The sequence below is a fragment of the Rattus norvegicus genome, chromosome 10, assembly GCF_036323735.1.
Source record: "Rattus norvegicus strain BN/NHsdMcwi chromosome 10, GRCr8, whole genome shotgun sequence".
NCBI lineage: Eukaryota > Metazoa > Chordata > Mammalia > Rodentia > Muridae > Rattus > Rattus norvegicus.
This window is the reverse complement of record NC_086028.1, coordinates 2,931,239-2,952,733: the sequence shown is the minus strand read 5'-3', so window position 1 is coordinate 2,952,733 and position 21,495 is coordinate 2,931,239. Positions and strand designations below refer to the sequence as shown.

Genomic DNA, 21,495 nt, shown 5'->3' with positions numbered 1-21,495 from the left:
TTTAGTATATCCTGAGTATTGTGCACAGTGCACATAATTGTACATATTGTATGCTGTGTGACCACTGGCACAGTGGCACATTTGTTTTAGGTATTTCTAATCTTTATTTTTTATGTTTAGAGACGTTTTGCCTGCGCACATGACTGCACCACATGTGTCTGGTACCTAAGAGGTCAGAAGAGGTTAGACTCCTGGATAGTTGTCCTGGGAATCAAGCCTGGGTCCTCTGAGAGAATAAATGATTGTAGCCACCGAACCCCCTCTCTGGCCACAGTATTTGTATTTGCATACAAACCCAGAAAGGGCCGTGCTCTGACAGAGGTGTACCCTGGAACATGGTACACCTTCTGCTCTGTTTTAACCTTGTGGCTCACTGCAGGTTGAAGCATCATGATACAGTGTGTGATTGGATGTAAGCTGTGGCCCATTGTTTTCCAGCCTGACTTCCGGTAATGTTGTAGTTGACAGACAGACATTTGCCTTTTGGGTATAGCCAGACTTGATGTGTTTATCAATACTTTTCTAATAAATTTAAGTAAATTTGCTTTCCTTCCTTTTCCCATGATTTAAATTAAACTGAATAGTTACTCAATACTTCAGAGGGGAAAGGTAGGAGATAATTTCAGCCAGGGGTAGTGTAGAAACAACTGACTTTCACTATCATTTGTCCCTTCAGAAATCTCTGACTGGCCTGGAGCTAATATAAGAGCCCTGCCAGGCTGCCATTAAACTGCCCCGTGCCTCTCTACCCAGAGCACGCAGAGCACTACATTGCACTTGCCTGTGTATGTCTGGCTCGCCCATAAGCTTCGTTCCAGGAAGCACTTGTTCATCCCAGACTCAATAACCAGGATATGTGACTCACCCATATTTAACGGCTCCCGTTGAGTTGCGTGTCCAGTGCTCAGTGTCCGGTGCTTAGCAATGAGTGTTCAGATGGCAGGAAACAGATTCATACACACACTTCCCATTGTGTGCACCTAATTGGCTGAATCAGGTTTTATCATTCATGTCAAGCATTTTTCATTGTCTTAGACAGTGTCTTGAGCATCATCACAGCCAGCTAACACTCCACTCAAACAAGATCCTTTTTGAAGGAAGGTCCAAATGAAGATCTCCTGAACTTCATTTTTCTCATTTTTTTTTATTGAAAATAGATTTCTTCTCTCATATAATATATCCCAACCACAATTTCTCCTCCTTCCATTCCTCCTAGTGGCTCCCCCAGATCCACTGCTTCTCTGTTTCTTCTTCAGGAAAAAGAAAGACAACAAACAGTACAAAATAAGACACACTGAGACAAGGCAGAAACCCTCTCCTATCAAGGCTGGACAAGACAGCCTGGTAGGAGGAAAAGAGTCTCCAGGGCAGGCAAAGGAATCAGAGACACCCCCACTCCCACTGTTAGGAGTCCCATAAAAATGCCAAGCTAAGATCTATAACACATATGTAGAAGGCCTGCATGTATATTAAGCACCCATGGAGACCTCATGCTTGCTGTTTCAGTGTCTGTGAGCCCACATAAGCCATGTTCTCCTGGTGTCCTCCATCCCCTCTGACTGCTACAGTCTTTCTTCACCCTCTTCCATGGGGTTTCCCAATCTCCAAGGGGAAACCTTCAATTTAGACTCTTTCTCCTCGTGTCTGTCTGTGGGTCTCTCTCGTCACTTCCGTCTGCTGCCTGAAGAAGCCTTTCTGATAACAACCGGACAAGGCACTATTCTCTGCATATAGCACCATGTCATTAGGAATCATTTCATTGATCTTTTTTTTTTTTTTTAAGACAATCATACTTGGTTCTTACCCCTAAGTCTCTGGGTTATCTAGTCTCTGGTTTCTGGCCATCCAATCAATGTAGGGCAAGGGCTCACCTTCATGGGGTGGGCCTCAGCTTAAGTCAGACATTGATCACTCCCACAAGTTCTGCACCACCATTGCCCCAGAACATCTTGCAGGCAGGGAGATTGAAGGTGGAGGACGTTATGGCTGGCTTGGTGTCTGAGATTCTCTCAGTAGCCTGCAGAGTACCTTCTTGGGCTAGAGAGACTAGAATGTAGAGGTGGAGGATCCAAGCCCACACCAGCCTGACCTCTCTACACTCAATGAGCTGTGTGGAAGTTGTCCTCAGCCAGGGAACCCCGCCTACAGCTGACAGTTCTCAGAGGGTGGCCTTCTAACATCAGTCTGGGTTTTTAGAGATCTCCACCAGATGTTCTCAGCAACTTAACCAAGGCAACCTTGCCTGGCTTCAAAGTAAGGCCAGTTCAGACCAGTGTTCTCTATTTCTAGAAGTCACTAGGAGCACCCTCATAGATTGCAGAAAGTTTCCATAGCACCAGGTTTCCACACCATCCCCCAGTTCCAGCTTCTCTCCCTGCATTCTCTCCCTCCATCCCCCACCCATCCCACTCCTATTCCCCTTCTGCCCCCAGTCACAGAATCTATTCTATTTCCCCTTCCCAAGGAGATCTATGCTTCACTCTGTATTCTTCCTTGCCTCTGTCTGTGAATTACAGCTTGCTTGTTTACTTAACAGTTAATATCCACTCGTAAGTGAATACAGACCATGTTTGTCTTTCTGGATCTGACTTACTTCAGCCAGGATGATTTTTTTTTTCCTAGTTGGATCCATTTGCCTGTAAATGTACCACATTTTCTTTCAGTTAAGATAGTTCCCAGTTTCTGTCTATTCTGAATAAAGTCTCAGTGAACACAGTTGAAAAGTCTCCTTGTGAGTGGTAGCTAGAGCTGGGTCTTGAGGTAGATCAGTTCCAGCTTTCTGAGGAACCGTCATATTGATTTCTACAGTAACTTTACAAGTTTGCACTCCCACCGACAGTGCAGGAGTCTTCCACCTAATTCACACTCTCGCTAGCGTGAGCTGTCACTTCTATTTTTGATCTTAACCACTGTGATGGAATGGAGATCTCAGAGTTGTTTTGATTCGCATTTCCCTAGTGGCTAAAGATGTTGAACACGAACATGCTTTAAATGCTTCTCAGCCATTTGAGATTCCTCTATTGAGAATTCTCTGTTTAGATCTGTACCCTATTTTTTTTTAATGGATTCTTTTGTTCAGTATCTGGTTTCTTGACTTCTTTATGTATTTTGGATATTAGATCTCTATCAAGTCTGGGATAGGTAAAAATCTTCCCATTGCATAGGCTGTCTCTCTGTCCTATTAACTGTTTTTCTGTTCTATTGACAGTGCCCTTTGCCTTACAGAGCTTTTCGGTTTCATGAGGTCCCATTTATCAACTATTGAACTTAGTGCCTTCACTATTAATATTGTGTTCAGAACGTTGTCTCCTGTGCCAACGAGTTCCAGGCTCTTCCCCTCTTTCTCTTCTATCAGGTTCAGTGTATCCAGTTTGATGTTGAGGTCTTTGATCCACTTGGACGTGAGTTTTGTGCGGGAAGATGGGTATGGACCTGTTTGCATTCTTCTACAAGCCAACATCCAGTTAGGCACCTTTTTTACCAGTGTGTATTTCTGGGTTTGTTGTTTTGTTTTGTTTTGTTTTATTAAAAAAAATCAGGTGTCCATATATGTGGTTCAGAGACGTTCAAGTAGGCAAGACACCCAAACACATGAAATATTTTTTAAAGAAAAAAACACTGTTAGAATGATAGCACTGCTATGCTGCTTTAACACAGTAAACCCTTATTAAACGGTATCAAGGGCATTGTAGCTGGAGATGTTAGTGATCTAAAGCCCTTATCTGAACTGCTCTGTGTTGTCTAAGTGGATTTTTAAGCTGCTAACATCAGAACATTGTCTAGAAACTACCACTAGATGTCAGTATTACACCATCAGTCACCAGAGTAGGCCTGCACATTCTTGATCAACACCCCCTCAGAGCCCAGCTCACAGGTGGCTTCTTGACTGAAACTGACAAAGTTGAGTCCATCCTGGGTCACATGCTATCCTGTCTCACAAGGAACTCCTACAGCACTAACACCACCCCACACTCACCCTGCTCAGATGCTGTTCTTACAAGGACCCCATGGAGGCTTCAGCAGGAAGCATGTGGTTTAGAATTTCTTTCTGTGTCTACCCTGTTTCTGGGTGACCGCAGTCAGGTTGCTTCTCCTTCCCCTTTTTTTAATCTTAAAATAATACCTCCATGAGTCCTCTGAGCACACCTGCAGGGGCAAGCCCCGATTACTCAATGAGCCTCTGGGGACATTCCATAACCAAATCATAATGTCAGATGGGCCAGGGTGACCCAGCCTCTGAAGGCCTACCTGAGCCTGTATCAAAGCCTGCACCTGGGGTTAGGGTTAGCACTCTCCTTTCTCCTGGATTCTGAAACAATGCAGCCCTTTTAGAGCATGTTGTCCTAATTTGAGGCTCACCTGTAGTTTGAAAGTCCAGTTTTATTGTTTTCAATTTTATGTGATATTTCTGTTGTATGTGGTATGCAAGTATATATGGGAGTGTTTGGACCTTGTGCACACACATGGGTCAGAGGAAGATACTGGGTGTCCTGCTCTGTCACTCCCCATCTTACTCCCTGGGGACAGGGCTTTTCTCCCACTGAACTTGGAGGCAGGCTGGCAGCTAGCTACCAGCCTCTCCTACAGCTCTGGTTGCCATGCACAAGGTGGCCATGTTTCTGTCTCTGTCTCCTACAGATCTGGAGTTGCCAGCATGCACAGGGCAGCTGCGCTTGGCTTTCTGTAAGGGTGCTGAGGGTTTGAACTCAGGTCCTGTGTAAATGTTTCAACACAAGCTAACCAAGTGTGGCCGGCCTGTGGAGTCCTTCAGAAAGCCAAATGTTTTCTAACCAGAGAGTATGTCATGTGTTCTGGAGTGCTTGGAAGGTCTTTGTCCGTAAACTTGTAAATGAATGTTTACATTCTTGCTAGGTAGTTAGTGAGAGTAAAATTTAGTGCCAGCTACTTTGGTCCAGAATTTCAATCTAAAGTAATGCCAGAGACCATCCTTGGCCTGGAGAGAGGGTTCTGGGGGAGGGGGTGTCTGGGAGGAAACAAACGACTGGAAGTCAAATCCTGGGCGCTCTCTCTCTCTCTCTCTCTCTCTCTCTCTCTCTCTCTCTCTCTCTCTCTGTGTGTGTGTGTGTGTGTGTGTGTGTGTGTGTGTGTGTGTTCTGTTCATCTTTGGATAGTTCATCTCTATCCTAGGAGTCTTTTATTTTACTTATCAAGCCAGTCATTTGCTCCAGGTTCCCTTTGATTATCCCTTGAACCAGCATCCCAGGACCCCAGCCCTTTGATTCTTAGGAGGCAACAAATACATTTTTTTTAACATTGCAAAAGAATTCAGAGGCCTCTCTTAAGCACAGACAATAAGCTAGCTGGGTGAGACCCCACCCTGAAATTACCATTTCTATCACTCCTGGGCCTGTAGTAGATAATCCTGGTGCCTGGTGCCTTGGGTGGGTGGGTGGGGGCTTCTTCCCAGGCTTTGACCTTTTATGTTCCCAGTTGAAAGATGATACACATAGCCTTTTGATTTTTAAATAGCCTTTGGTAGCACAATAGCTGGGCAGCTGCCCCCCCCCCCCCCCCATGCTGTTATTTACTGTGTTCCACTTGGGCTGCTCTTAGCTCCAATTGGCCAGCCCACATGGCCACATTTTTATGGCTCAGCTAACCCATATTGGTTCTCCTTTTTTCCTCTCCTGCAGTTCTTCTTACATGATGGCGACTTCTTTCTCCTCTCCTCTGGTGGTGCCTTCTCTCTAAGCCCTTAAAGCCTAACCCTACCAATTTCTCTTCTGCCCAGCTGTTGGCTGTTGGCATCTTTATTCACCAATCACAATTATCTAGGGGCAACATCACTCTCTTCCTTGGGACAAACAGTTTGGGGGGCCCCAAATTAGCACTGGAATACAAGCAGATTAGGCCAACCCACTACAGGGCCTAACCTTTCTATGTCCCTGGTCAACTCTGTCTGCTTTCATAAGCATAAACAAAAACTTTCAGCTGGGTGGGATCTCCTGTGATCCCTACTCCCTAAGTCTCATTATCTCCTTTGTTGAGGTGTTGTCTTTTATTGTTTATTGTAATGCTAAGTGCTGGCCTCCATGATTCAGGATCTGCACATAGTCTGAGCGACTCTGCCCTGAGTTAATTCTGATTGGTAACTAAAGATGCCAACAGCCAATAGCTAGAAGGGTTTCCTGGGTTAGAGACCATGAAAAAGGCGCCCAGAGGGCCAAGAGAATGTAACCCAGAGGGTTGCCCAATTGGGTTTATTGATGAGAAAATAGATTCTAACATCATGGAGGCTGGGCAGCTGCCCAGCTATTGTGCTGCTCAAGGCATATTAAATATAAAGGCTGTGTGTGTGTGTCTTTCATCCAGGAACATAAATGGTTAAAGGTGGGAAGGAATCCCATGTCTGGGTTTTTTTAATTTTTTTACATTTCTTCCTTAGTATCTTTCTGACAAGCTGGCTCACAGCACAGCTGCTTTTGTTCCTTTAGACTCATGAAGCTCTTCTTAATTCATATTATAGTCTTATATTTTGCATAGTTGAGAAATTATATATTTTTGAACTCATGTTTTTAGAGTTCTTTCCCACAGCCTTAAGGGTTATTGCGAAGGTCCCAGCATTTACCATTTTGCTGAGACATTAGCCACACCTTTGCCCCCACCCCACTACTGTCTCTGATTATTATGTAGTCATTAATGTTAACAGGGAAAACATTCCTTGAAGAACAAACGTAAAATATGTTCATTATTATACAAACATGCCTTAGCCCACAGTGGCCATCGACACTCACCCACGCTTGCTGGCCTTGTCCCAGGGACAGGAACCATGTCATTCCAAGGTCATGCTGGACCAGCAAAGTAATACACTGTACCATAAGTTATTGAATGGCAGAAAGGAACTGTATTGGCGTGTCATTTTCAGGACCCTGTGAGTGAGGCAGGTAGGTCCAAAAACCAATGCATGTGTGTGCATGGACATGCCGATATAAAGACTGAGAATCCTTATGGAATGATGAGTTTGACAGAAATGACATCCGTCCCCTGTTATAACTCATGCTTCTCTCTAGATTGTCACTAAACACACTGTATTAAATGAGTCAAAAACATGGCTCAGTGAGTAAAGGCACTTTGCCTGACCCAGGTTCCATCGCCAGCATGCACGTGGTGTAAGGGGAGAACAGACTCCTAGAAGTTGTCCTGTAACTGCCACTCTGCATGCCCTGCCTCCCTCACGTGTGCACACACAATAAAGAAAGAAATGGAATAGAATGGTAGTATGTTAAAGCTCCCCTGTTTAGCATCTGATATTTAAAATTAGGAAACACGTATAATTATTACCTTTTCTGTGTGTGCATGTATTTGTGTGTGCTCTCATGTAAGTAGATGTGTGCATGTGTGTGGAGACCCAAAACTTGCCATCAGATGTCCCAGTCTGTGTCTGCTTTATTTACTGAGGCAGGGTCAGTAGCTCCCTGGTACAGGTGACCCACAGCCGCCTGGCTGTTACGTGGGTTCTAGGGGTACAAGCTCAGTCATCACCGCTGTGGTTAGTTCTTTAGCCTCTGAGGCACCTCCTCAGCCCTTGTTCTTGTTTTTTAGATTCAGGGACATTGTACCATTCAGACCACAAAAGCCACATAATGCCAGGCCTGGTGGTGCCTGCTCATAATCCCAGTACTCAGGAGGCTGAGGCAAGAGGATCATGAGTTTAATTAAGGCCAACTAGGTTAAATATCATGTGCCTGCCTCTATAAACAAAACAAAATGTTGTGTTAAGTTTGATCACTAAAGGTTTTTGTTTTAAATGTTGTAATTTAGCTCTTTGTTGACTGTATCCTCAAAGCTGACTTCATCTAATGGGATGCAGATGCTATCCAGACTTGTTAAAATGAAGTTATTTTATGTAGTTATCTGTTAACATAGTGGGCCATTCAAGACCCATGATCTCTGTCACTCCCTCAACCTTCCCCCCTCTGGTCTAGACACTCATGTTCCCAGTGGCTTGGGAGACTCACTCCCTCACTTCACCTCTCTTGTGCACACTCTTCACTGAAGCTAAAACACAGACTGCCTCTTGTGCTGGTTGGTTTGTGTCCTCTTGTCACAAGTTAGGGTCATTGAGAGGAGTGGCCTCCGCAAGATTGGGCTATAAGCAGACATATAGGACATTGTCTTAATTAGTGATTGATGAGGAAGTGCCCTGCCCATTGTGGGTGAAGCCATCCCTGGGCTGTGGTCCTGGGCTCTATAAGAAACAAGCTGAGCAGCCCCCATGGCCTCTGCTCCTGGCTCCAGGATCCTGCCCTGCTTGAGTTCCTGCCCTCACTGCCTTTGATGATGAACTGTGATGTGGAAGTGTAAGCAGAAAAAACCCTTTCCTCCCCAACTTGCTTTTGGTCATGGTGTTACATCACAGCAGTGGTGACCTTGGCAGGACACCACCCTTGAATAGGAAACCACAGGGTTACTACTGCAACCTATAAATCCCCTTTCCCCGTCTATCTATATATGGAGAGATTCATCCTATACATTCTGTTACCCTAGAGAGCCCTGACTAATACAACCCCCAACAGGCATCCTCGTGTACAGAGCACACAGGATCATTGAGTCTTGCCAGGAAGCCTTCATTCTGCGCCTCTTCCGCCAGAAAAACAAACGTGGCTTCATCAAAGCTTTCACCGACAACGCTGTTGCCTTTGACACTGGCTTTTGTCACGTGGAAAGAGTGATGAGGAACCTTTTCGTGAAGAAGCTCTACCTGTGGCCAAGGTAATGACGTAAGTCATGGGGCATGCTCCATGAGCAGAAGGGCCTTAACTGAGCTGCATTTTAATGCAGTTGACAGTACAGTGTAAAATATGCTATCCAGTCTCTAAGGACCTCCTCCTCCTCTTCCTCTTCTTCTTCTTCCTCCTCTTTCTCCTTCTCCTCCTCCTCCTCCTCCTCTTTTTTAAACACATTTGTGTGTGTGTTTCAATTTTATGAAGACTACTAGTTGTATAATTATTCTTTTAATTGTTTCCTATTTCAGAACTAAAAACCACCCATAAATGGTAAATGTTTTGGTGGTGGAGGCCCAGTCAGGTCAGCTCTGCCATTAGAGGCACAAAAGCAGAACCAGCAGGATTGCTCAGGGGTACAGACACTTGCCTGAGTTCAATCCCCGGGAACCACATGGAAGGAGAGAACTGACCATGGGTTGTCCTCTGAGCTCTGAGTGCACAGACACACATGCACAAGTTGATAAATAAATATATCTTTCAAAAAGAGCGAGGGCGAGGATAGTAAGATGGTTCACGGGGTTCGATCCCCAGGACCCACTAGGGTGTCCTGCAGCCACCACACATGCACTGTGGCACATGCACACCAGTAAGTGTGACACGCCTTTTTGTTGTTTCATTTTGGTTTTTGAGAGCACTAAGCTGCCATACACAGTCGGCTGACAGGTTTTCTGGGCCTGCCTTGCCTGAGTGATGCTTGCTCGAAGTGAGGCCCAGTGTGTTCGTATGCCGTTGTGCTTCTGTTTTGTTTTTAGCTGTTGAAGCTGATTTGGAAACTGTCTCCATAGGTTCCATGTAGCAGTCAACTCATTCTTGGAACAACACAAGCCTGAAGTCGTAGAGATTCACGTGTCCATGACTCCGGCCATGCTTGCCATCCAGACAGCCATACTGGACGTCTTAAACGCGTGTCTGAAGGAACTTAAGTACCACAACCCGTCGCTAGAAGTAGAAGACTTGTCGTTAGAAAATGCTCTGGGGAAGCCATTCGACAAGGTCCACTTCTTTTCTTCCTTTTGCTGCACAGCTGGTTAGGTTGTTGTTCTGCAGAATGGAAGGCGTTTCGGTGTTCGCCGAGTGCTTTGTAGAAATTAAACTGTAGGTGACTTAGACTGGGGCTGCTTTGCCTACTGGGAAATGGTAAGTCACAGTGACATATGGATTGCCATGTAAGCACAAGGCTGACTCTTTCAGTTATGTAGTAAGTGAATGTCTTATTGTAATGTAATCAATATCTTTATTCCAACTGACAGTATCTGGGTATCTGTAGACGACAACAGGTCTATAAAGGAATGCTTCATAATTGGACGTCCCTGAAATATACTGCCTTTTTAAAATAGGAAGTCAGGCGCAATTTTTTGTTTTAGTTTTGGATTTGGTTTGGTTTTGTGGGGCTGTTTTTGTTTTGAGGCAGGGTCTCACCATGTGGCCCTATAGTGTGTTATAGTGAATTATAGAACTCTAAAATGCGATCTTTAAGAAATTCCAGGTCACATCTAGTTGAATTATGGGTCAGTCTGTGTCACTGGGAGCAGTGTGTGAGGATGCCCAGAGGAGGCTACTGTGGATGCCAAGCGCCTTCATCCTCAAGTGTGGGTAGCTTAGTGCGTGCCGAGAAGAAACCTGCCCTAGAGAAGCAGAATGCTTTCCTGAGCACTGGTTTCTGTGTGACGTCGCTGACAGCTGGGAAGCAGAGATTATTTTAGACATTCTTGCTCTAATCACATCTAAACGTAGACGGAGATTGCATCAGTCAGACAAAACCTTGAGGAGCCATACGTCTTCTAACAAAGTGGTCTGCTGTAGACTGGCTCTAGCCTCCTTTCACTGTAGCATCTGGTGTCTTGTGCATATGGATCCCAGTCCGGAGCATGAACCGTCAGATCACACAGATACCACGTCTGTTCAGTGTGTCTGATGAGATGCTCCTTATGCTGCTGTCTCTATTCCTAAGGATCAGTCATGGTTTCCAATGCATACCAAGCCGTTCTATCTCTGCTGTGTATGACCATGCATGTTTGTGCATGTCTGCATACATGTGCATGCATCGCTGTGTGTTGTGTCTGTGAGTGCTGAGTACACATGTCTGGTGTGTGTTGCACATGCTCTTGAATGTACAGAGGCCAGAGTGGCCTCTATTACTTCGTCGCCTCATTTCATTGAGCAAAGGGTCTTTCCCTGAATCTAGAGCTGAGGTGAAACCAGACTGTCCCAGAGGTCTTCATGTCTTTGCCCGCATAGCTCCAGGGTTAGAGGCACATCCTATCTTTTTATGTGGATGCTGGGATTTGAACTCAGGTCCTTCTTCTGCACAATGGACACTCTTACCCACAGAGCCATCTCCCCAGCCCCCTGACAGTAATGTTAAAAATAACTAAGGGAGCTTAACTCTATCTGGTCATAAAAATTACAGTAATAAAACATTATGCTTGAAAAACTAAAACATTATTAGGATTTAGTGACCTGAAACTTTCTAGCCACTTCCTTGGAAAGAAATACTAAGGAAATATTAAGAATATAAGGGAATCTTTTTGTAGTAAAATGCAAATAACAAAGCATTTAGCATCTTAAATATATTTTTACATATCTAGTAAATAACCCTTAAGGAAAGTATGGCTGTGTTAAGAAAAGCTATATTGGACATATCTTAACAACAGTAAATTGTATCCTTTTTCAGACAATCCGCCATTACTTGGACCCTTTGTGGCATCAGCTTGGAGCCAAGACTAAATCCTTGGTGCAGGATTTGAAGATACTAAGAACGTTACTGCAGTATCTCTCTCAGTACGACTGTGTTACTTTTCTAAATCTTCTGGAATCTCTGAGAGCAACAGAGAAGGTGTTTGGTCAGAATTCAGGTGTGAGATTAAAAATACCAATATTATTCTAAGAGCTGGTTTGAATAATGTGTTAATGAAAGGAGTGCTGTATTCAACTCATGTTATAAATTGCATTTCATGCTCAGTGCACAAGGATGTAGAGCTTTATTGGCTGCTAATGTTCCCACCTACTTAAGTTCTGTTCTGTATAATAAATATTCATCATTCCCGACAGTTTTATTTCCAGAGAAGAAGTTTGTAGTACAGACAGCCTAACTTGGGAATAGGTTGTGTTCTGGGAGTTTGGTTGGTAGAAACTTAAGATTAATTTTACTCAAAGACATTCATCCACTAGAATGTCAAAGGCTTATGAGATTCGTGTAGAAGTGCACACGTGTACAGTGACTGTAATGCTAACTACCAGAGATGCTGAGCTGTCGGGTCAAATATGTGCAATTGATAATTTTCACTACTTCCTCAGGACTTCCTCAAGTAACAAAGTACAGACCTTGGGATATAACACCATGATAGAGTGCATACCCAGCATATGTAAGGCCCTGGATACAGTCCCCAGTGTCATGGGGGGAAGGAGGGAGGATAAAGCACCATGGTCGAGTACATACTTAACACATGTAAGGCCCTGCATGCAGTCCCCAGTGTCATGGACATACAAAAAGGATGAAGTGCAGAGGTACATGAGAAAGAACTCGTTAGTTGGTGTCACTGCCTTGGATTATGCAAGGTTATATGTGGAGTTCTCCAATACCTCCTTGGAAATGTCCACATGGTTATCTTAGAATTACTATAAGCAGAGTTTTGAGATCTCATACCCATGCAAACCTCTTGAGGAGTCAAGGAGGCCCTGGGCCACATTTTGAAAACCACTGGTCTAGCCAAGCAGAGGCTACAGCAATAAGAGAGAATTAGACACAGTTGTGAAAGCAAGATGGCAGCCAGTGGTCTATGTGGGTCATGTGACTATCAAGAGTATTTAAAACTGACACTAATTGAAGCCTTTTTTTTAAAAAAAAAATTCTATTAGGTTGGCTTTTCCTGGATGCTAGCACCTCCATGTTCGTGAATGCTCGTGCCCGAGTTTACCGTGTCCCAGATGTCAAACTGAGCAAAAAGACCAAAACATCGGAGAAGATGGCAGGTCCAGAAGAGCAAGGTCAGGCCTTACATATGTCTCTGTTCACAGTGGCCGCAAGGGCCACAGTGGTGTGGAAGCAGGTGTCAGCCTAAAGCAGATGTAGCATCTCCTGTTATGCATAGAGATGTGTACAGAGCGTGGGAAGAGCACTCAGTGAAACCAGGATGAGATCCATGGCCAGAGGACACCAGTGTCAAAGTCCAGACATCAGGCAAGAGTGTTCTCACTGCTATATAGGAAACAGTTCAACTGTTACTATCTTGGGCACTTAAAGTCTTAGTGAAACATTTTAGCATTTAAAGATCTGTTCAAAATAGTCTATCATATGTTTGAATACTTACAGAATAGAAAAATAGCTGTTGCCTGCTTTTGTCCATGTTCAGGGTTGTAGAAAGCACAGGCCTATTAGATACTGTCAGGCGGCAGCAGTGGTGTCTTGTGCCTTTAATCCCAGGGCTCTGGAGGCAGAGGCAGGCGGATCTCTGTAAATTCCAGGACAGCCAGGACTACACAGAGAAACCCTGACTCTAAAAGAGAGAAAAGGAGCAAGGAAAAGAAATAATGAGCATGGCTGCCCCCCCCCCCCCGCTTTGTGTAGCTGCTTATGGGCAGCATCACAACTGACATTGAAAGATCCCACGCAGAGAGACCCTTACTCAAGTCTTGGGAAATCGCGGACCCCAGACACAGAGAGACCATTTTGGATGTAATAAGCAAAGGTGAGGTTTATTACAGAGACCTATTACAGAGATCTCCGGGCCGACACATATCCCACGCAGGAGACAGAGGTGTCGACCCCTAGAGGCTGGGAGAAAGAGTATTTAAAGGCAGAGGCTGTGAGCCCAGGGGATGGTGGGTGTCAAAGGGGAAGGCACCACAAGTTACAGGATTGTTTTATGGCTCCAGGAGATAAGGGGACGCTAGAAGGTTTTATGGCCCCCTGGTTCCTGGAACAGAGCTACTAAATCAGGAGAAGGGTAGGGTCTTCAGGTCCTCATTATTTTTAAAAGTTTGTCAAAACTGATGAAGCATCTGTATTTGAAACACCTCTGGTTAGGCTTGGGCCGCAGGTTTCCTGGGGTGCTCTCTGTAGGACGCAATGGCTGGAAAGCACAAGTAGGGGCTTAAATAAACATCACAGGGGCAGAACAAAGAACAGTTATTCACACCGGGTGATAAGCAAAGTAGTTCTCTTGCATTCCTTTTCTTTATCTTTATGGCCTGTTACTCCTGAGTTTGTGGCTTTTGGGGCTTATTCTTTTAATTTTATATTTTTAAACCTTAAATTTGTATAATTTTCCTTTCAACATCACTGAGCAGGCTCCGTCGGCTGTGCACATGGCCTGTCCACCCGCCACTTCTGCACATTTCAGCTAGACTTGTCGGGAGGCTTTTTCTGGGAAGCAGCTCCTGTGTTGCGTGGTGGAAGCCTAAGGACAGCCATTCACAGCGATGTTAGTTTCTGGTGTGGGAAAGCCACTGGCATGGTTTTAGCTGAACATCATACAGAATAAGGTTATCATTTATTTTTGTACAGAAACAAAAAAAGAACTGGTCCTAGAAAGCAATCCAAAGTGGGAAGCGCTGACTGAAGTCCTGAAAGAAATCGAAACAGAAAATAAGGAGAGTGAAGCCCTTGGTGGCCCAGGTAGGAACAAAGGAGGTGGTGACATTGGCCTTGTCTTTGTTGTTTCTGAGACAGGATCTCATTGGCCCAGATTGGCCTGGAGCTTGCTTGCATCTGAGGCCGGCCTTGGCGTTCTGCTTCCCCTTCCTCCTGCGTCCCAGTACTGGACCCCAGGCAGGAGCCACCATCCAGCACACAGGTGTCCGGTCGGTCCCCTCCCTGGAGCCAGCGTTGCTTCGGTTCCTTTGCTCGCTGAGCTTTTCCCCGGGTTGAGTCATTTTGTATTCAGGAAGCACAGTCTTCACTGCTCAGCTTCTCGGGGCTTCTATTAAAGATTGAGCACATTTCCATGTATGTATTCACCAGGATTTAAACCTAGACTCCCCAGGAATCAGCTACTGGCCCCCTGTTTTATACGCCCAGCCACGTGTCCTTCCAAAGAGGCTTAAATGCCTCGTTTGACCGAGTCCTAGAGAAACAGTTCCAGTTGTAGGCCTTCTGCCTTCAAACATGAGCACAGATGAGCACAGTAGACTAAGACAAAAGTGTAAATAAAAAATTAAATTAGATAGAGAGTAAATGCATGTTTGAAAATACTGATTTTTTTTTTAAAGATTTATTTATTTTATGTAGGTGAGTACACCGTTGCTTTCTCAGACACCAGAGGCGGACATCAGATCCCATTACAGATGGTTGTGAGCCACCATGTGGATTCTGGGAATTGAACTCAGGACCTCTGGAAGAGCAGTCAGTGCTCTTAACCGCTGAGTCCTCTCTCCAGCCCCTGCAGAGTACTAAGGCAAGCGGGGTGGTGTGCTGGGCACGGGGAATGAGACAAAGTGTAATGACACTGAGGACTCCACTGGGAAACCCATGGCTGTGCCCTAACCTTAGTGTTTCTAAAGTCACTCAAGGGGCTGGAGAGACAGCTCAGTGGTTAAGAGCACTTGCTGCTCTTGCAGTGGAGGACAGTTCAGTCCCAGCACCCACGTTAGACAGCTCAAGACCTCTAGTGCCCTCTTCTGGCCCCCACAGGTATTTGCATGTTCACACTCACATCTTTTTTTAAAGGGCATTCAATCCCTATATGAGTAGATCCTGGTGCTAATTACCCAGAACTTAGAGTACTGTGGCCCACAACCCAACATTGCACATGCCCACTTGGGAAAGAATAATAAATATGGGGATGGGGCAAGATTTTCTCTAGCAGACAGTGAGGATATTGACTTTAGTATATTTTCCTCTAGATTTCTTTCACATGTTTTCTGTTTCACATTGTAACGTCAATAGGATGTGCCCACCCCTTGGCCTGCAGTCAAGGATAGCTACGCATATGGCCTGACACAAAAGCTTGTACTTGAAGTTTTATGAGGGGGCTGGTGAGATGGCCCAGTGGGTAAAGCCTTTCCTGACAAACCAGATGACCTGAGTTCATTCCCTGGAAGCCACGTGGTGGTAGAGGAGAACAAGGTTCTCTGACCTGTGCACACACTAAATAAACTAAGTAAAATGAATGAATTAATGGCTCAGTGGTCAAAAGTACTGACTGCTCTTCCCGAGGTCCTGAGTTCAATTCCCAGCAACCACATGGGGGCTCACAACCATCTGTAATGGGATCTGATGCCCTCTTCTGGTGTTGTCTGAAGACAGTCACAGTGTACTTATATATAATAAATGAATAAATCTTTTTAAAAACTTTTAATTAAAAAGCTGATGGGATTTTGTGACTTTTTTATAACTTGATTATAACTTGATTGCATAGTTCTCAAGCAGCTAACAGAAACTTTGTATACCAGACTACCTTGGACTTAGAGCCGTCCTCCTGCCTCTGCTTCCTAAATGCTGGGACTCACTCGAGGTGTGTTATGACATTGGTTTTTATAAGGCTCATTTTCATTTTCCTTAGCTAACCGTAACCATTAATCACATATACATAGCAACTGTAATGAGTCGTCGAAAATGTTGACATTAGTGACCTGCGTTCAGCAGGTCTTTAATACATGTAGTCTTGTTTGCCTTGGCCAACTTAAACTACACCAGTTTGCTTGCTCTTTCTTAGTAATAATGGCATCATCTATCATTGCTGATTTCTGTCTTTACAGTTTTTAATCCTGTTTTTATTGCTCTAAAATCAACCATTAGATACAATCTTCTGAAAATTATTCTTCTACTTTTAAGGCTAGAAAATCACCTCCATCTTGGGAGTGAAGACAAGCCATCTTTTCTTGTGATTAAGATTGTACATTTAACTCTATAATCCATTGGAAATGTGTTTTAGTGTCTAAGAGCCTCTAGAAAATTATTATTTGAAGCTTCATTAAAACCTCCGTGGTACCTTGGCTCTAACTGGCTTCAGCTTTGCCCTTTGAATTGGTCCAGAGGTGAAAGCATGTGCTTGCTACCCAAGCCCCCTTTTGAACAATTTGTAAATAGGCTCTTTAGCGAGGGTAAGATGCCTTCCTTTAGGGCACTCAGGGCAGCCCCAGGGAGCCAAGAATGGGAGTGAGTGAGCAAGCAAGCAAGCAAGCAAGCATCCGTTCTCTCTAATTGCAGGCCAGGTGCTGATCTGTGCGAGCGATGACCGCACATGTTGCCAGCTCAGAGACTACCTGACTGCTGGCGCAGAAGCCTTCCTACTGCGGCTCTACAGGAAAACCTTCGAGAAGGACGGCAAAGCTGAAGAAGTATGGGTAAATTTTAGAAAGGGAGATGGCCCAAAGAGAACTATGAAATCTGACAAAAGACCCAAAGATGCCCAAAACAAAGAGCGTGCTTCCACCAAAAGGGGTGCTCTCAAAAGGAAGAAGAAGCGAGAGCTGACTCTGACGCAAGTGTTGGGGACTGCTGAGGAGCCGCCAGAGGAAGGGGCTGTGGAGGAAGACCTGCACAAACAGACCGGAAGTAGCCCAGAAGTCTGCGGGGGAGAGATTCAGCATGAATCATTTGATTTAAACGTGTCATCTGATGCAGCCTATGGCATACTGAAAGAGCCCCTGACCATCATCCATCCGCTTCTGGGATGCAGCGACCCCTATGCCCTGACACGAGTACTGCACGAGGTGGAGCCTAGATACGTGGTTCTGTATGATGCAGAGCTCACTTTTGTTCGGCAGCTGGAGATCTACAGGGCCAGCAGGCCTGGGAAACCTCTGAGGCAAGTCTGTGCCTGGTAGTTCTTCGGGCTTTAATGCAAAAGCTGTTTGGCCTGCATGGTGGTTTTCTTACCTTTAACCCAAGATGATGCTGGTTTGAGGCTGCTTTCTGGTGAGTAAGAGAAGCTCAGATGGATGCCAGCCACCTAGGCTAAACTGCAAGCCTCCAGCGCCCCTGGCGTTTTCCCTTCCTACTCACATTCTCTCTTTATGTATGAGTGTGTCCTTTCAGGTACAGTATCTGGAAAGTCTAGGACATTGATAATGTTCTGTGCAATACCAAAGTAATATGCTAATGACTTAGCCAAATGTTATTAATCTTCTGAAACACCCTATAAACTCTTAAACATTTGTCCTTATGGTTGTGTGCACACCATCCCAGCTTACAGGACTTGTTAATGCCTTCCACCTTTCTGGGGGCTGCAGGGGCCACCCACACTCATATTAGACAGAGAGCACCTCTACCTACTGAGCCATCCCACCATCTCACGGCTCACAAACTTACGAAGTGACTTGAGTCTTTCTCATAAAACTAACATGTTTTAGGAATTACTATACCAAGTTTCTTGGGTTTCTAGAAATACCTTTAAAAATCTACCGATCTATCAGATGAGAAAGAATACAGTGTTCTCGGGGTTGGGGATTTAGCTCAGTGGTAGAGCACTTGCCTAGCAAGCGCAAGGCCCTGGGTTCGGTCCCCAGCTCCGGAAAAAAAAAAAAAAAAGAATACAGTGTTCTCGCTCTCCAGCTAACTAAAGGGAAATAAATATCAAAATTAATCTCCTGAACTCAGTCTGAACCAGAAACACAGCCAAGAGAAACCTTTGGAACAGGGTAAGTAAGGCAGCCTTTCACAGCAGAGGCAATAGAGGCAGCACAGAAGGTGCCCAGGGGTAGAGACCCTGCGAGAGCATTGTCTAATAGCTACAGCCTGCTAGCCTCCAGCTCCCACCTAGCTTATGTGCACCTGGCTTCCTGCCCAAGAACAGGGCACTGCCTGTCAAGGGCAGAAGAGATCTGGAAATTCAGCCGCTCACGCTCAATGGGAAGCTCAGACTCAGAAATGGAAGTTGTTGGCCTCAGTCACATATCATCCATGAAGCAGCTGGAATCGCCTAACTCAGCCAGTGACCTTTCCCCTCTCTAACGTCAGAGTAAGACGTCTGGGGAGATGTGTGCTGCAAGTAAAGCAGGCTTAAGAGGAGACACCTCTAATGGGAATGGGGTGGTGGGAACACTCGATTCAGCCTCAGCCGCAAACAAGAAAGAAGCGAGTTCTTAATTGATTTTTTAAAAGACATTTATTTTTAATGGTGTGTGTGTGTGTGTGTTCCAGTTGTCAAAGATGGCAGAGGAGGGAGTAAAAGCTGGAGTTACAGGCAGCGCTAAGCTACCCAGTGTGAGTGATGGAAGCTGAACTCTGGTCCTCAGGAAGCACTCCTACCCAACAAGCCCTCTCTTCAGCCCCACAGCAAAGCCCTTTATAGACCCCAAACAGGAAAAAGACACAAATTAAGGTTCCCAATGTTATCCATGTGTGAAACATCCCTGGCCCCCTTCTGCTGTGACATAGATGAGGGGACTGAGAAAGCACAGGGGGAGAGGTCTGAGCTGTTAATTCATTCGCTTGTCATTGACATTGCATTTCCCTAAGCTGGCTTTAATGATGATCTCCCACTTCTAAGCTATCATCTGGCAGAAGTTCAAAGAAAAGGTTTTTTTAAAAAGCTTTTTTGTTTATAGTTATGAAGAATTCTTATCCTCTAGTTCTAGCTCAGTGTTTACCTGAACTGTGTTCTTCCTTTTGCTGAAAAGAAAAAAAACTTCCCTGGGTGACAGCCCTACTGAGCAGGCAGGTGGGAGCCTGCATGCTGGGTGGGGTGGGGGAGGTCTTACTCCTCAATGTCTTGAGTCTCCAGCGCTGCTGCTCTAGATGCTCCCCTGTGCTGTACCTTGTAGGGACTAAGAATAAAAGAGTTCTGTCTTATCCCGCAGGGTTTACTTTTTTGTATATGGAGGCTCCACAGAAGAGCAGCGCTACCTGACTGCTCTGCGCAAAGAAAAGGAAGCGTTTGAAAAGCTCATAAGGTGAGGCATGTGGCCCTCAGGAACCATGCTGTGCCTGTCCTTCTGAGTCCTACTCTGGTGGGAATATTAAAAGGTCACACTCCAGTCAGAGATCTGCTTGGAAGGACCCATTATTAGGTTGCCACAGCAAAAGGACACAGCTAAGCACCACCAGGAAAGTCACAGAGTTCAGGAGCCAAACCGGGGTAAAGTCTTCTGAACCATGGAGGTGCACTCAAGTCTATCTGCAGCCACAGGCCACGGCACGTGCAGTCATGGCAGCAGAGACACTCGTTCAGCCTTGGTGTCCACAGCCTTCATTGAAGCTTGGCCTATAGGCTCAGCACCCCTGTGAGCGACTCGGTCTCTAACTGCAGCATGCCAGATCAAAAGCAGGCACTCAGCAGCAACCACAGGGAACATATTCTGACCAAACACTTGTCCCTGTAACCGCAGGCCTGCAGAGTTCAGTGCACATCCCTGAGATCTCACTCTGGCCAGCCATAAGCACGCAGGCCTTTCTTGGAATTTTGCCAAGCTTGAGCACCTGTGCACTGCTCTGCTGTTCTCTCCTCTTTGGTGCCCTGTTGTTGCCAGGGAGCTGATGGGATATGAGGCTGGAGTCCCCTAAAGCTTCAGCTGCTGCCTCTCCCCTGGTTCATCAAGGAGTCTAGTTGAGAGAAAGGAGCCAGTAGCGGTAGTGAGCTGTGCACCCCCATACAGCTGCTGGCTTATACAGATGACTGGTCGTCAGAGACGGAGCCATCATCAGGGTAGACGACCCACGTAGCATCCCAGGTTAGTTCCCAGCCCTGAGAAAATACTCATCCACTTTCACAGTATTTTACCTAAAACCTAGCATCACTTTTTTCCTAAACTCAGTGCCTACTTATATTTATTTACAGGCTTCCACTTTGCACAGCAATCAAGTGGTTACACCATGTAGGGCCTTAGGAAGCTTATTCTCCCAGATTGTGTGCTGGTGTTTGTTTTTAAATTACAAAGCTGCACGTGGTATATTGCCAGTAGGGCATTTGCACCTTGCCTGAGAAAATTTACTGTGACAGTAAGAGAGCAGACTTTTGCCAAGACCTCCATGGGAGATGTTATAAGAGCAACACTGGGCTGCCATTTAAACTAACCAGAGAGGAATGAATCAGGAGGACAGGGAGAAAATGAGGGCTTCTCAGCTGGCTTAGAGAGAAGAAGACTGCAGACAAGTAGAGAGCAGATTCAGTTGCTGGAGAGTAAGGGCAAGGTGCTACCTGATGGACAAGTAAGCAGTTCACAGTGAACAGTCAAGATCACTAGCTCGGCTTTGCTGTAAGACACTCAATGCAGAAGAGGGCTTGCCTGATGCCGTCCACAAAGGCTCCTCAGCTGCTCCTTCCCACCTCACCTCACATCATTAGAGCCGTTCACCTGCTGCTCAACATCCCAGCACTGCAAGCCAGCACGGGCTACACAGTGAGAAAAGGGGAGTCATTGGCACTAAAGCAACAATAGCAAACCTCAGTGCCTGATGTAGGTAAGGAGTGAGTGCCTTTGACTCTGGTGGAGACGACTAAGGTCCTGTGTGCTGCTCAGCGAGACCTGCTTTCTTTATTATCTGCAGCTCCTTCCTGGGGTGTAAATTTTCTCAGAAATGGAAACAGCACCAGTCGCTTGAGAGCAGACCTCTGATGTCTCAGTGTAACCCTGGATAACCTTTGCATGTGTGGGATTCCAAGACCCCACCCAGTGCGTTCTTTGCACCCTGTAGTCAGTCTTTTCAGATAGATTTTATTGGCATTATCCCCATTTTACAGATAAAAAAGTACAAATCGAGACAAGGAGCCACTGAAAGACTTGTTCCAGGTCATACTGCCAATAAGAACTAGATCTCTGCTCCTGATTGTGTTATCCACCCACAGATGGCACATTCATCAGGAAG

The 21,495-nt window shown here is 45.4% G+C and overlaps 1 protein-coding gene across 7 annotated transcripts in view; it reads left to right on the top strand.

Annotated features, from left to right (window-relative positions):
* The window catches only part of Ercc4 (ERCC excision repair 4, endonuclease catalytic subunit), a 32,092-nt gene that overhangs the window by 5,443 nt on the left and 5,154 nt on the right, over positions 1-21,495 (top strand). Inside the window, exons 3-9 of one of the 7 annotated variants that reach the window (XR_005489983.2) lie at positions 8,538-8,733; positions 9,533-9,740; positions 11,422-11,602; positions 12,606-12,734; positions 14,254-14,364; positions 16,897-17,607; positions 19,491-19,568. Coding sequence is in view for 5 of the 7 variants with exons in the window: in XM_039087014.2 (XP_038942942.1) it covers positions 8,538-8,733; positions 9,533-9,740; positions 11,422-11,602; positions 12,606-12,734; positions 14,254-14,364; positions 16,897-17,497; positions 19,491-19,583 (1,519 nt within the window). In the remaining 2 variants the exon portion in view is untranslated. The other 6 variants (XM_039087014.2, XM_039087017.2, XR_005489982.2 and 3 more) reach the window with 6 other exon arrangements.